The 16,456-nt window shown below is 46.3% G+C and overlaps 1 protein-coding gene across 1 annotated transcript in view; it reads right to left on the bottom strand.

Moving 5' to 3' along the window:
- Nucleotides 1–16,456, bottom strand: part of ei24 (EI24 autophagy associated transmembrane protein) — a 39,869-nt gene that overhangs the window by 16,139 nt on the left and 7,274 nt on the right. The window contains exons 3-6 of the mRNA XM_084320044.1: nt 13,158–13,303; nt 11,678–11,738; nt 7,508–7,574; nt 584–708 (exon numbers count right to left, since the gene is read on the bottom strand). Of these exons, the coding sequence (XP_084176170.1) occupies nt 584–708; nt 7,508–7,574; nt 11,678–11,738; nt 13,158–13,303 (399 nt within the window). The remainder of the gene's footprint in view (nt 1–583; nt 709–7,507; nt 7,575–11,677; nt 11,739–13,157; nt 13,304–16,456) is intronic.

Below are 16,456 nucleotides of genomic sequence, written 5' to 3'. Positions count from 1 at the left end.
TATTGAGCCGTACTGTATTGTACTCATTCTGCAATCTGTTAAATAAAGTTTTCATTCATTCAGTCAATACTTCCACGCGTATAAATTGGGGAAGCGAGCGAGTCTGCGGCCGCTCGCTCTGCCGCGCGCGGCATCGGCAGAGCGGGCGATAGGGGGGCGGGTCACGTGGGGGTCGCGGCCAATCAGAGGAACCCGGAAACCGAATTCCGTTGCGGAAGCGATACACGCGCTCGGGCGGTCTAAAAGTGATGTCTCCTTGAGGTGTTACCCTGTTTAAGTCTTGTGAAAACCTCTGGACAATATCTGCATCCTTTGATCTTATTCTATTTTATGCTATTTTTATTTTAGTTTATTTATATTATATTGGATGCTGCTATGGTCGAGGTCTAACCACAACAACGTGAATTTCACTCTTTTTATGCTGTAAGGTACTGAATGATGTGACAATAAAGGTATCTGAATCTGAGTCATATGTCATTCGAAATGAGTGAAATGTTATAAATATTTTAATTATCCAACCGCACACAGCGACACAGACTTCACACACAGCCTCCGCTCAGAAAGAGGACAGTCAGGAACCTACCTGGAACCAGATGGCATTGACTATCTTGCTGAGTACAAACAGAGGGAGCACCCAGAGAGCGCTGAACACTGAGGTCAGGATGAACTCTAGCCAGGACCACACGCTGCCATGGAGGGAGGGGTCACCTGGTAGAAAAAAAAACACAGCTCTTTTTGAGTGAAAGGTTTTTAACACTGGCCTCAGCCAATTATGACGCATGTGATGAAGAAAATAACGAAAGGTTATCCTATAACCTAGTTATATGAATACTGGCTGAGCGTCTCGCTCTCGCCATTATGAGAACTCTTATCTCCTAGCACTTAATGTGCTCACGAAACAAACAAATGCACTCACATGCACGTGATCAGGCCACGCCCCTGCGTCCCCCTATATGACGCCGGACATGGTCACAATCCACCTTCCTCAGAATGATTTCCATACACGGAAAAACCATCCAAGGGACCTGAGGGCACTAAGAGCGAGACGCTCAGCCAGTATTCATATAACTAGGTTATAGGATAACCTTTCGTTATATTATCATACTGGCAATCGCGTCTCGCTCTCGCCATTATGAGATATGGGGCAGAGCAGACGCGTGGCCCAACAAGTGTACCCCCTGAGGGCCCGTAAGCCCCAGCCAGGGAGGAGGGGAGTCCCGTCCACCCGCCCGTCCTAACAAAGGGGGGGAGGCAGTCAACTCCACCAAAGTGCGAAAAAGGGGGAACCAGGCACCCCTGAAAACGCACAGCACAGGCGGGACCACGTGTGATACAGCACCCCGTGGCACACACCCACACACCCCTGCTAGCCCACCAATGGCGGGACGCAGGAGAGGCCCCGGACCTCAGAACCGCCTGGGAGACAGAACCCCCAGTCATGTCCATGAGGTAAAACTTAACGAAGGGACCCGAGGAGGACCAGGAGGCCGCAGCACAGATGTCCTCCACCGAGGCCCCCCCTAACAGGTCAGCAGCCCGAGGGGGGACCTGTCCAGCCAACATGTAGCAAAGGGCAACGCCCTCACACAACCAATGTGACGGGTGCTGCTTGGACAGCGCCTCACCCGCGCGAGGGCCACCGTAACAAACAAACAGTTGAACGGAAGCCCTGAGAGCCCGAGTCCAACCCCCAGTGCACGGACAGGACACGACAGGTGAAGGCCCGCCTCCAACTCACTAGCGCGAGGAGGCGGACGAACGCCTGAACCACAATATCCCTGGAGCGAAAAGAGCTCCGGATATTCTTTGGCACGAAGACTGGATTAGGCCTCAGAGTCGCACCGCTATCGGCCGAATAGACAGGCCGCACCGAGAGAGCACACAGCTCACCCACGCGCTTAGCGGAGGTGATGGCCAAAAAGAATGCGGTCTTAAAGACAGCTGATCCAATGGCGCCTGCTCAAGAGGCTCAAACGGGGCCTCCGACAACCGGCCCAGGACCAGTTGGAGGTCCCACTCTGAGACAGAGAACGTTCCACAGGCTTGAGACGCCGAGCGCCAAGCAGGAAATGTCTCACGAGAGGGTGGCTGAACAATGTTCTGCCCCCACACTCGACCATACGCCACTCCCCAGCGTAAGCCGCGGTAGTGGATGGAGTGTGCGCGTTCCGGATAGCGTTAACCACAGAAGAGTCAAGACGCATCCCCACCAGATTCACACTTTCAGCAGCCAAGCCTAGAGGCTGCCCCAGAACAGGAGCAGAACAGAGTTCCACGTGCCTGAGAGAGGGCCCGCGGTGACCACGGAACAGGCCACGGCGGGGCCACCAAGAGCTGAATCAGGGCCGGGGACCACACAGCTGAGCCCCGGCCCGGCGCGACCAGGATCAAGTCCCGCGCTCCCGACGTACCCGCCCCAACAGCTGAGCTATCAGGTGTATGGGGGGGAATGCGTACAGAATCGGTCCCAGACCTGTCCGACTATGTCTGGACGTAGTCCCCACTCGTCAGGGTGAGGACCGCCCTGCGACATTACATCTGCACCCACATTCTCCCTGCCGGGGATGTGGAGAGCCCTCAGGCTGCGCAGATGGAGAACGCCCATAGCCAGAGCCAGACCGCCGCCCGGTGCAGACGGGGGGAGCGCACTCCTCCCTGTCTGTCAATATACGACGCTGACGTCGTGTTGTCCGTCCTGACCAAAACATGCTTGCCCACCACAAGGTGGCCGAGCCGTTTGAGGACCAGAAGGACTGCCTTCAATTCCAACACATTGAATGTAGCGCAGACCGGGCAGCATGGTCTTGCCAGCTGCCCCCTACTGCGTTGGTCTGACACGTCCCCCCCCCATCCCATGAGGGAGGTGTTGGTGAAGACCGTGACGTGTGACAGCCTGCAGCCGCTTCCACTTGTCTCACACCGGGTCCATTTCCATACTGGAAAAAATAAACCACCTCTGTATCCTCCTCATGAAGAGGAGGCCAAGAGGGACCACAGAGTGAGCAGATGCCATCATACCGAGCAGGCGCATCACGGACTCAGAAGAAGCTTCTATCCCCAGGCCATCAGGCTGCTCAACGAACAATAAACACTATGCAACAACCATCAAATGCACACAGCACACACATCCACACGCACACTCACTTTAAACAAACACACTGGAGCACCCACTCTCCACACTTTAGAACACCTAAACACACTTTATATTTATTGGTAAGGGATTTGCACTACCTCATCCCATTCCTGCTTTGCACTATATAGTATTGTATATTAGTACATTGCATAGTATATTGTATTGTATGGTAACTCCGTTACTTCTATTCTGCATCGAACATTGTACATATGTCTATACTGAACACTGACTTCTATTTTTACTTCTATTTTTAACATGCTATACTATTTTATTTCATACTTATCTTGTCTAGCACAGTCTCTGGAGCGTAACAGTAAGAAGCATTTTGTATGGCGGTTAGGTGGCCGAGCGGAGATTGCGTTCGTCACCAACCCCGGAGCTGTGAGCTGGATTCGCCTGTTCGAATCCAGCTCACAGCTCCGGGGTTGTCACCAGCTTGGCTGGCCGTCTGCACTAATACAATTGGCTGTATTAGAGGGTGGGAGAAGCTGGCGGGGTGGGTCCGGGTCGTTGTAAACAGCGACTCCTACAGTTCGGTCGGGGCGCCTGCTAAGCGCGGATAGGACTTGAGGGGGATAGTGTGATCCTCCCACACGCTACGCCCTCTCGATGAGAATCCGCGCTGCCAGGTGAAAAGAAGCGGTGATTGGCTGGACGTGTGTCGGAGGAAGCACGTGGTAGCCTCCACTCTCCCAGATGATCTGACTGTGGGGGGTAAGTGCGCAGCGACCAGGAAGGGACTGGGAATTGGCATACGACTAACATTGGGATGGGAGAAAATCGGAGGAAAATGGAGGGGGAAAAAGATCAAAAAAAAAAAAAAAAAAAAAAAGCATTTTGTATAAAAGTATTCTGTATAGGGGAGCTCCAGTAGCTCACCACGTACCGCGAGTGCTATTTCAGCGCCGTGGACAACCGTGCTCGTCACGGATCTGGGGCTGAGCGCGTTCGAATCCCGGACGGCAGCCGTGCCTTTCCCAGAGTGTCTTCCCCCCCATCTGAACCCTTTCAGCCTGCTTCTGTCGGTCGAACTTGACCAAGTATGAATGCGATGAAAAAGCGATAAACGCTAAAAGAACCAGCTGACTGGTCAAAGTAAAAAAAAAAAAAAAGTATTCTGTATTTCTGTATGACAACTATTAAAGAAACTTGAACTTGAACCGTCCTAGGACGGAACCTCCCGAGCGCGCCGAGAACCACCCACTCGCCGCTGCTCTGAGAGGGATGCCCATATAGACCTTGAGCTTAGAAATAAGCCCAAGTACTCCACCCGTTGACTGGGAAGAGGAGCACTCCACTTCCAGTCTACAGCAAAACCCAGGCTGGTGAGGAATTCCACCACCTGCCTGGTATGAGACCTGGCGACCTTCCCTGACCGGCCGAGGACCAGAACGTCGTCCAGGGTAGAATAAAATTCGTAACCCCCGACGACGCAGAGGCCCCAGCGCGGTCTCCACGCACTTGGTGAAGATGCGGGGAGCCAGAGAGCAGCCGAACGGCAGCCTCTGGTACCCGTACGCTAAGCCCTGCAAAGGAAGCGTAGGTATGCCCTAGGATGGAAGATCGGGATGCGAATACGCATCCTACAGGTCTATGGAGGTGAACCAGTCCCCCACCCGACAGTGCCTAACAGGTGGGGGACGGTCAACATTCTGAACCTTCCATGGGACAGGTCCAGTATGGGTCTGACACGCCCCCCCCCCCCCCCCGATTTCTCGGGCACCAGAGAATACCAGGAGGAAACGCCGCTCACCGCTTCCTCTCATGGGACCACGACGCCAGCCTGCTTCGCCAACAGAGATTGGATCTCGTCGGCCAGAGCTGTCACTGCTGAAGACCCTGACAAAAAAGGGTCTGTACCAAACCCAAAAACGGAGGGTGGGATTGTGCAAACTGCAACACAAGCCCCCGCCTCAACGTTCTCCCCATCCACCTCGACATATGGCACTGCTGTAGCCATACCTGATGATAATCCCAAAGCTCACCCCCGCCAACTGGCGCTGGTCCGCCAGGAACTGTAGATAGGAGGCCCGGTCCCACCCGCTGTGCGTTGCCAACCCTGGATTCGCCAACCGCACGAGCAGGGCGTCTCGCGGAGCCGGGATATCGCACCCCGACACTACCAACGAGGCACTACCAACGATCGCACCCAAGGGGGGACCCCGACAGAAAGGGCCGGTCTGATACGGGGAGAGCGGCCATCACACTTGGTGACATAAGCTCCCCCACTGAACATCTTCCCGGCATGGACTGCTGAGGATAGCCTGCTCTGCAGCTGGACATGCAAGGCGTGTGGTCCCCACACTGCCCGATAGGGTGGGTTCCTACACACCGTAGCCCTGCAGTGATATTACTACCACCCAAACCACGCATGCCTGACTACCGCCGGTCTTCCGGTCGGGGGAGGCACTAACATGATACCCGGCCTGGCGAGGGCGGGGCTGTGGGAACTCACGCTGCAACCTCCTGGGCCTCGAGTTCCCCCGCTGACAACCTTTTCCGTCGACAGATACAACACCAGGCTCACCAAACACAAACGCAGAACGTGTGGCGTGGGAGCCGCTTGACAGCACAGCATTCTCACAGGCAGACCCAGGCCTAGCTAGCAACTGGGTGTCAGCCCCTGTCCCCATGAGAAGCGAAAACGTAGGGCCGCTTGCGCTTCACTGAAGGCACGCGACCCGCAGCCAAAGGGAACAAATCAGAGCCTGTATCCCGCTGGTGTTGGGGGGGGGAGTGACCGGAGAGCGTACTAGACACAGCTAGACGGCGATGGTTTTTTAGGGCGTGCTCATCTAATGTAGCCGATCCCTCTGCCGCCAAGGCTGTTGGCCTTGTGATCACCTGTTGTCTTTGTGCCCAGGGTACCTCAGGCGGGGGAAACATGGCCGCTGGTCGGGGGCCTCGCCACAGCCGCTGGCGAGGCCGCGCCCTCACCTCTGGCTGCGCGGTGTGAGGCGCTGTTGGGCCTAGGTCAAATACCGCCTGCGCTCCTGCGGAAAGACCAAAAGTCCCTCTGCGGAGAGGGGAGCCCTGAGGAGGGGAAGCCTTCTCTCCTCCTCAAGGGGAGACTGTTCCAACCAAAGATGTCTGTGAACGAGCGTTGACAGCATCCTAGCCCTCCCTGCGGTTATAGCTTGCGGCTAGGTCAAAAGCTGAATAACCTCAACCTCACGCGATGCTTTGACGTCGGCTGACCCTAAGGCCCCACCACAGACACCATTTTTGACAGAAAAAACTGAACAATGTTGCCAGTCGCTGCTACTTCTATACCATGGCGGTATAGGCTTCATCAGCCCACCAGGCACCTGCCGGGCCGACTCGCCTCATGGCGTCGGCCTGGGGCGAGGACACCGTTCCACCATGTCAGAGGCAAAGGACTGATGCCACCTGCTTCACTAAGCACGGAACACCAGTGGTGGCTGCAGACCAAAGTCTACTACTAGTGAAGCACTGCCTCACTAGTAGGCATGCAGCAACCTCCACTGTGGTGTGCACCCATGAAGGGATAAATGAATAAATGAACGAAAACTCTATTAACATATTGCAGAATGGGCTAGCCCATACACACAATTGTTAAGGGGATGCAGACCAGAGAAAAACACCAGTCCTGTCCACACCAAGGACCCCCATTTTCAATTAATAGATTCACAAAAAGCACACCTGCCCTGAGCCTCAGCCCATCCACCCATGTAAATGGTAAACAAGCCCCCGTTAAACCCCCAACATTAGAGACCGATTGACCGTCAGCATGAATGGTTAAGAGGAGGGAAGACCTTTTAGTAAAGACAGCCGCGCGCTCTAGGATAGTTGGAAAAACACCCAAAAAAGAGTCATGACGACCATGTTTTCCCAAATATCCTGCCCCTCGCGCCAATACATCACTCGGTTGTCTCACAGGACAACGAGCAGTATTACTCATGCTAGTATCAATGCCTGATAGCGCAGGCCTTACCTGTGCACGACTTAGATCGACTGCTAACCGTCGCGTGACGTCCCTCGGTCCGCTGTCACGAGACGAGGAAAACCCAGGACAGGCCCGTTGCGCTGTTTAGGATGTGCCGAGAAGATTCCAGGGGCTGGTGAACTTCTGGCGAATACCCAACATTGTGTAATTTCTCCCTGCGTTTCATAACAACTAGTTCACGGAGTGCACTGCTACTTCCGTGTTGGAAACAAAAAGAGGAAGGTGGAGTGTGACCATGTCCGGCGTCATATAGGGGGACGCGGGGGCGTGGCCTAGTCACGTGCATGTGAGTGCATTTGTTTGTTTCGTGAGCACATTAAGTGCTAGGAGATAAGATGGCGAGAGTGAGACACGATTGCCAGTATGATAATATAACCCCATTCCCCAGAGTTGCTGGTGGTACATACCAATGATTCTTGCTGTGAGAGTCTGCAGCAGTGGAATAAACACCCGGTAGAAGAGAAACAGACTAAGCTGGAGAGAGAAAAATGTAAATGCACCATCAGTTTCTTAGCAGCCATGAGATGATCAATCGGCCAGATGGTGGCGCTACAATCAAAGGTGAACAATGTAAAACTTTTAAAATACGTAAATTGTGAGTCTGATGGTCTTTGTACAAATATCCAGTTATCCGCAATTTACAACTATGCCAAAAACTATGCAGACTCAGGGCTCTACGCTAACCTTTTTCACTAGGGGCACAGGTGCTCCTAAATGAAAAAATTTAGGAGCACACAAAGAAATTTAGGAGCACCCAAAAATATTTAGGAGCACAGTGAAAATATTTCAAGTAACAGAGTTTATTTTTATTTTTTTTAAATAAATGTATATTTGTACTGTGCGTGCATGTGTGTAAATTAGCTCTTGCTACAACCCTGCATGTTTACATTTTGTATTTTGCACTTGATGTTCATTAACATGTGCTGTCCCTATCAAATAAACTATCAAATCAAACTACTGCTACAAAAGGTTCAGTCACTTAACTTTAGCCCCTTTTATGCATACAATGCTTATGTTTTGGCTGTGTTGCTCTTCTAGAAAAATAATCCTTTCAGGGTTGCCTATTGAAATACTGTACACTTTCCTACTGTACACTTTCCTGATTAATTGAAAATGGGGGACCCTGATGTAAACAAGACGAAAGTCTTTCTCTGGTCTGCATCCCCTTAACAATTGTGTGTATTGAGCTGTACTGTATTGTACCCATTCTGCAATCTGTTAATAAAGTTTTCAATCAATCACACCTCCAGTACAGAAACATTGTTTGAGTTTGCGTGTCAGGTAGACCATTGATTGACAGTCGAGTCTGCCAATTACATCACATCGCTTGCACTCCGGCGCTGCAGCTGGACCCATTGCCCACCTCTGCTGTTGATAACGCTAGCCAAGTTATTATACACACAGATACACAGTGGGCCAGTGACTTTGGTGTAGGGGTGTAACAATGCATCGATCCTAAGGGGGAAATTCAACTGCATCGATTTGAAAATGTTAGAATAGATTATCGCAATTTTAATGTGTACACGTTAAGATGTTATTGTCATGTCCGTTACAGCCAACACACCGACATACGCTACTGCATCAACGTTATGATTAACAAAGCAAGGCATTCGTTTTGTTGCATTAACGTTATATTACTATTGCTATCGATAAATCTAGGTGTTCTAAAATCTATTGCTATTGGTAAGAGAGAGACTATAATAAGTTGGTGTCTCGGAAAACGAGAGCCCTGATCGCGGAGTTTCAGGAAGTAAACAAGCAAAACGAGAGCTTCCGAATCTTGGTCATTTGCTTTATTTCCCATGAAACCAGTCACTTCACTCTACTGTGATTGGACCGTTGGCTTGAGTGCAATGTGGGACTTGTAGTTTTTTAACGATCTCGCAGCGGAGGAAAAAAAAGACGAGAGAGGCTATAATCTGTATTCGCACAGCGTGCGCGTAATTGATTTTTACGGTTCGCATACAAATATTTTTAGGGGCATATGCGAGCAATTTGGTCGCACTGTAGAGCCCTGAGACTAGAAATCATGGTACAATTATTTATGATTTTATTAGGATCCCCGTTAGCCAATGCAGAACATTAGCAATTCTTCCTGGGTTCCACACATAACATATAAACATGACAATAGATAAGACATTTACAGACAAACAAACAACCAAGTGGTATTAAAATCAGAGAGTGACAATATCCTTTCTCTCAAACATATTACTATACATACCATATTCTTAATCATATGGAATAATACATAGTACAATATATATTACATAATACAGTATAATTATTATGCACTAAATTCACAAGCAGTGAGAAACCATAAACATACATATAATATATACACTACAGTATTTTACCCTGATTCATAGACACTGCATATACATACAAACAAAGTAAACAAACATACATACATATACTACAGTATTTTACAGTCATAAAAACTGAATATACATACAAAGGAAACATATACATATACTACAGTATTTTACCCTGAGTCATAGACACTGAATATACATACTAGGGCTGACCCCTATTAATCGATTAGTCGACTAATCGGTCGAAAGGAGCCGTGGTCGACTGGCAAACCTCTTAGTCGAATATAATAAAAAAATATATATACATTTTTAATTTTTATTTCTTTTATCATTCTTTCCAAAAGAAAGAGGCCTAGAAGCGTGGCTAACGCTAATGGCACTCATACCAGAGGCTATCTGCCTACGAAAACAGGCACAGAGGCACTGAAAGAGGATTTCACCCATCTAATGAACACACTAGACTAGACATATCAAGATGTATCCATCAGTGGACCAATTGCATGCTTTTGCAGAGGACAAGAAGCCTTCAGTCGACTCATTCAGACATTAAGCACCCCCCACAGCCCAAATGGAATGATAAAAAATTTAAAAAGTTAAAAAAAAGTCGACCATCCAAATCCTTAGTCGGGGACAGCCCTAATACTACATACAAATTACAAAGTAAACATACATACATATTAGGGCTGTCAAAGTTAATGCTTTAATTTGAGATTAATTTAAATTATTTAAAGCATTAAAATAAATTATTCTAGATGAATCTATGGAGTGAAAAATCTTCAATCTTAGCGCCGCGGATATAAAAAAGAGGTCTAGCTGAGTCAATGTTGATGGTTTTATTGAACATTTGTATTTCACAGGAGAGAAACTGTATTCAAAGAAAGCTATTAAAATAGTCTTTGAATCTAAATATACTTTCTTTGTGTTGATTTTACATTAATTCCATGATTTTACTCAAGTAAATATCCGTTACAAGCTTCGGTCTTAAGTAGAAAAATGCTATTTTTAATCTAGATTAATTACAAAAAATTGTGAGATTAGGGCGGCTAGGTGGTGTAGTGGGCAAGGCACTCGCCACCAGTGTGGAGACGCTAGGATTCGCGTGTTCGAATCCAGCTCTCCACATTGTTTTCAGTTTAGCTGGTCGTCCGCAGTAATACACATTGGCCGTATTACGGGGAGGGAAAACTGAAGGGTGGGGATCGAACGTTGTGAACAAGCGACTCCTACAAGTCGGTTGGTGCGCCTGCGCAGTAGAATCAGGAAGTGTCGGGGGCAGCGTGAGCCTCCCACGCGTTACTCCTCGACACTGAGAGATCGAGCTGCGCAGGTGAAAAGATGCGACTGCTGTTACCTCAAGTACCGGAGGGGACTTGTGCTATGTATGACTTAGTCCACATTGCAGCCGGCTTGTGGGAGGCAAGAAACAGCGTTCGTGACAGGGGAGGGTTGAATTGGATGATACGAAATTGGGATGGGAGAAAATATAGAAAAATGGGAGAAAAAGTGGATAAAAAAAAAAAAAATTGTGAGATTAATTAGTTAATTTCTTTTAATCTATTGACAGCACTAATACATATACTACAGTATTTTACCCTGAGTCATAGACACTGGATATACATACAAAGTAAACATACATACATATACTACAGTATTTTACCCCGAGTCTTAGACACTGAATATACATACAAAGTAAACATACATACATATACTACAGTATTTTACCCTGAGTCATAGACACTGAATATACATACAAAGTAAACATACATACATACTACAGTAATTTACCCTGAGTCATAGACACTGAATATACATACAAACAAAGTAAACATACATACATATACTACAGTATTTCACAGTCACATACACTGGATATACAGTACATACAAAGTAAACATACGTACATGTACTACAGTATTTTACCCTGAGTCATAGACACTGAATATACATACAAAGTAAACATACATCCAGTAAACATACATTCCTATCATTAAAATAAAGCGTAGGGGCTGTTAAATGTTGTTTCAGTTGTCTTTTAAAGCTTGTTTTAGTGTGTGCTTTAGCAATCTGTTCTGGAAGTGAGTTCCATCATGCAACCATGGCTACCATGGTGTGCATGTATATTAGAGCAAAGTGTTAGCTTATATAAACAATTAGGATATTTCAATAGATTCATATTTCTAACAAAAACAAGCAATACTGTCAGCCTTGCTCATGTGTGAGTGACATGGAGTTGCTGTAAAAGCACAATGTAGTATTGCATCTTACCCAGAACACTCCCCCATTCCAGGCACAACACTGAAAAATCCTACTAGCTAGTTTGGGTTCGCTGTGGAGAAAAAGGAACAACCAATTATACTCAATGACCACCACCATAGAATATAGTATGCAAGTCATCAGCATACATGAGTTTCCTGTTGGGAATGTGTTAAGTCATGATGCCAGTCAGTCTTCTATTGTGCGATAATTATTTTCTAGTGTAAGTAGGCTATTGGTACGTATGCTAGTACTGTACACAGGGTTCCCACAGACATTGCAAAATGAAATTCAAGGACTTTCAATGACTTTCCCAAGCACAATTTTTCATTTTAAAAGGGCATTTAAAAGGATACAATTCACTTTTAAATGCTGTTTTTTTATAGGAAATAAATCGGATCCAATATTTATGGCTTAAAACCAATTTCCAACAATTAGTTACTTTAGATTAAAACAATTCAATTTCTTGATTCAGAACAATTGTATCATGGATGAACAAAACATTCAATGCAAATGGTTGATTTGAATTTCAAGGACTTTTTAAGCACCTTGTTAAAAAATAGGCCGTTTAAGGAATTACAGGCCTGGACTTTTTTTGGTAAATAATCAAGCACTTTAAGCACTTCAAGTACCTTGTGCGAACCCTGTTTACAGGATAACATTACATAACCAATGGCAAGTAAACAGGCTACACCTCTCGTCATCAAGAACCTTCTCTGAGCTTGTGATTCAGTAGACAAATTATCTAAGCAAACCACCAAACAAAGAATGTATTATACATTTTCTAGTTTCAATGTGTATGTCAGAAAAACAACATTCTGAAGTTCAAGCTTAATTCAGAGGATGACTATAAAAGATTACAACAGCACCAATTAAGCTGTGTCCATATTTTTTAAATGTTTATGAGGGGTTTATCTCTGATAGTATATATTTACAAAGGTTATAGGGGTATAATTACCTGATACCTCTATTATTTCCTATACTGTTTCTTCATTTGCCTCATACATTTACAATGAGTTATAAGGTTATATTATGTTATATATATTTACAAAGGTTATAGGGGTATAATTACCTGATACATCTGTATTATTTTCTATACTGTTTCTTCAGTTACCTCACTCATTTACAATTATTTTCATGTACTAATGTACTAATGGATGTGACCAGGTTATAGAGGTATAATTACCTGATACATCTGTATTATTTTCTTTATTTAATTGAGATATCTATACCAAAAGAGTTGAATTCAGATGTCTTTCAATAAACGGATTCTGTGACAGGAAGCCAATGGAACCAGCCTAACTATCTTCTGTCTCCTTATCTGATCTGTTCACAAACAGAATCCTATCTGTTCAGGTCTCACACCCAAGACCTGTAACATTAGCAATCAACAAATCATGGTTTTAGCGTGGGAAAAACACCACTGTCATTGCGTGTGTGCGTGGTCTCAACTGTGCAAGTGTAACAACATGCAACCTTTCATGTCCCCTACTTGTCAGGCTTGTGTTCCTCACTCTGGGCCCGTCTCTGTGCCAGGGCCCCGCTGGCTCTCCTCCTCCTCTGCTCTTCTCTTTTCTGCTGGATGCGGGCATCCAGCTTAGAGATCGTTCCAATCCCCAAAATGGAGTCCTTGATCCCCTAAAGAGCACACACGCATAACAAATTTCACTATCGCTCATAGAGATCGTTCCAATCCCCAAAATGGAGTCCTTGATCCCCTAAAGAGCACACACACACATAACATTATTTCACTCATCGCAATTTTTATTTTTTTTTGTTGCAGTGTGTTTACTCTGCTACACACACACTATCCATCAAAGAGTTTAATATAAAGTCTTGCTGTATTTATTTCTATTTACTGACATGCTCACTTTTGTGAGGGGTTCATATTCCAACTGGGCAACGAACTGGGCAATACACTAAATTAGGATTATCAATATAAATAACATTTGCAATACATAATGTGTTATGTGTGGGTTGAGTAGTCAACTGTCTGGCTGTACAGGTGTTGCATGTTCAAAATCTGTAAAAACATAGGCGGCTGGGTGGCACAGCGGACATTGCGCTCGTCACCAACGCAAGAGACACCGGTATCGAATTCGGCTGTCAGTGTTGCCTCCGACTTGGGCCGGCCGTCATACTGACTCAATTGGCAGTCAGCGGGAGGGAAGTCGATGGGTGGTAATCTGGTCGTTGTAAACAGCGACTCCTACAGGTCGGTCAGGGCGCCTGCACAGCAAAGACAGGAGATGGCGGGGGCAGTGTGAGCCACCCACGAGAGTCCGCGCTGGCAGGTGAAAAGAAGTGGCTGGCTGCCTCCACATGTATCGGAGGGGACATGTGATGGGCCGCTACCCTCCCTACAACCGGCCAGTGGGGGGCACATGCAAGCAACGATCAGGACAGGGGAGGGAGAATTGGCACGAGAGGAAAATTGGGATGGGAGAAAAATCACAGAAAAAATGGAGAAAAAGTAGGTCAAAAATTAAATCTGTAAAAACATGTCTTTTTGGTTATTTTTCTAGTTTTAAAGATCCCGTGTCTTATAAATGGCCTTTTCCAATCAATCAATCAATCAGATTTATTTATATAGCACATTTAACATGACACGTGTCAACCAAAGTGCTGTATAAAGGGTAGATACATAGATACATATAGACAACAATCACAACTCCGTTTTTTTATGGGAGGGCACACAGGCAAGCACACAGGAAAACAGGGCATGAGTCAGTGAACGAGAGGCTAGTAGGTAGAAGTGGGTTTTGAGCCTAGATTTGAAGGCATCTATCGAGGGGGCAAGCCTAATGGAGGTGGGGATGCTGTTCCACAGTGCAGGGGCTGCGACAGCAAAGGCAAGGCCCCCCCTGAGCTTGAGGTTAGACCTCCGGACTGTCAGGAGCCTCTGATCGGCTGACCTGAGGGACCTGGTGTTGGAATAGGGGGATAGGAGGTCTGAGATGTAGGAGGGGGGCTGACCATTAACACATTGGGCACCGGGGGTTGTGCCCATCAAAGTACCCAGTCTGCCACCGTTGAAAGCCTATGGAGATGTTTACCTTCTTTGCAGGGCTATAACTTTTTAAATTGTATTGCTATATTGACATTACTATGGCCCATTCAACATCGATTATCTATCGTTCAGAATGTGGGAACGTTATATTTTTTCATTCATACATTGTTGTGTTAATAGTGTCGAGAATATAAGTATGTTTTTAATATTTTCTGCTGTAATTCCAAAAACAGTAGTTATAGGCCCTGAAGCATATGATAGATTATCGATTGGCGTTTCTTTCCTATACACGCTATATTAAAAAATTCAAATGTATATGATCGGTATACATTATGCTTCATCATGCGTGAAGGAAGGGGGGGGGGGGGGGGGGGGTTGTTTATAATTCCTTGATTTATTTAGTATGGGTTGATATATTGATCAGATGGTTTGCAGTGAAATGAATAAACAATCGGGCTGAAAATAAAGTTACTGTCCTCTTACCGTTCGCCGATGAGACTGGAGGAAAAATATCCCAATTATTTGACGCCGATCTCCTAGATCCATTTCCGGTTTGTATGGCGCAATAAACGCCGAAATAATATCGATTATTAAGTTTAGAAAGCGATCCAAATGCACTATAGTGTTTGTCTGGAGCCACGTAGCAAGATATCACTGGCGGAGGGATTTCCTCGACGCACCGATCGGCACTTCTGGTTTTGGCGAGAGTGTAACTCGCCTGACCATCCACCAGGCGGCGGTATTGAGGCGTTGCAATCTCATACAGGGTCCCACTGCAGTCCGGAGGTTGGCTGGATGAATTATGAATGCCATGGCGAAAAAATGAAATATTGATCCCAAAAACGGTCGTTCTTGGCGTTCAACGCATGGCGGGCAAAAACGGTGTAACTCGTTCTTGGCGACCAATGTGTTAACACATCCTGCGCCAAAAACGTTGTACAGCGTGTTTTAAGGTCATGTTAATTCTGCCATTCCACGGCGTACGACGTTATTGAGATCATATTTAATTTTTTCGCCATGGTATTCAGAATGCCCCCACGGAGCCTGGTCTGATGCAGTGGGAGCCTGCACAACTCTGCAACGCTTCAATACTGCCGCCTGGTGGATGATCGGCGAGTTACAACCGGAAATCGATCTCTGGTGATCTCGGCACACCGGGCAAATGCGTCCGGCACTCACATATTGTTGCGGGACTCTAGACACACGTCGTGTATATGGATCGCTGCCATAACTCAATAATCGATATGATTTCGGCGTTTATTATTATTATACAAACCGGAAATGGGTCGAGTAGATCACCGTCAAATAAGTGGGATCTGTTCCTCCAGTCTCATCGGCGACCGGTAAGAGGACACTGATGTCATTTTCAGCGTGAGTGTTCATTATTAATAATGCAAACTGCTCTGATCAATATATCACCCATACTACATAAAGCATTTACTGACGATCACGGAATTATAAACGACCCCCCCCCGTTCATCCGTGCATGATCAGTCATAACGTTTAGGATCATGTACAGTTGAAATTTTTAATATAACGTGTATCGGCAACAAACGGCAGTTGATAATCTATATATGCGTTTATGCCTATACCTCACGTTCTAGGAATTATGATAAAAACATAACGATAAAAACATATTTATATTCTAGACGGTATTTTCGTATGAATCAGTGAATGAAAAAGTATAACGTTCCTACATCCTGAACGATAGATAATCGATGTTGTGGGCCATAGTAATGTCAATTTAGCAATACAATTTAAAAAGTTATAGCCCTGCAAAG

Source organism: Notolepis coatsorum (assembly GCF_963971535.1).
Source record: "Notolepis coatsorum genome assembly, chromosome: 8".
Classification (NCBI taxonomy): Eukaryota; Metazoa; Chordata; class Actinopteri; order Aulopiformes; family Paralepididae; genus Notolepis; species Notolepis coatsorum.
The sequence above is the reverse complement of the archived record's forward strand: the minus strand, read 5'-3'. Positions and strand labels throughout refer to the sequence as shown.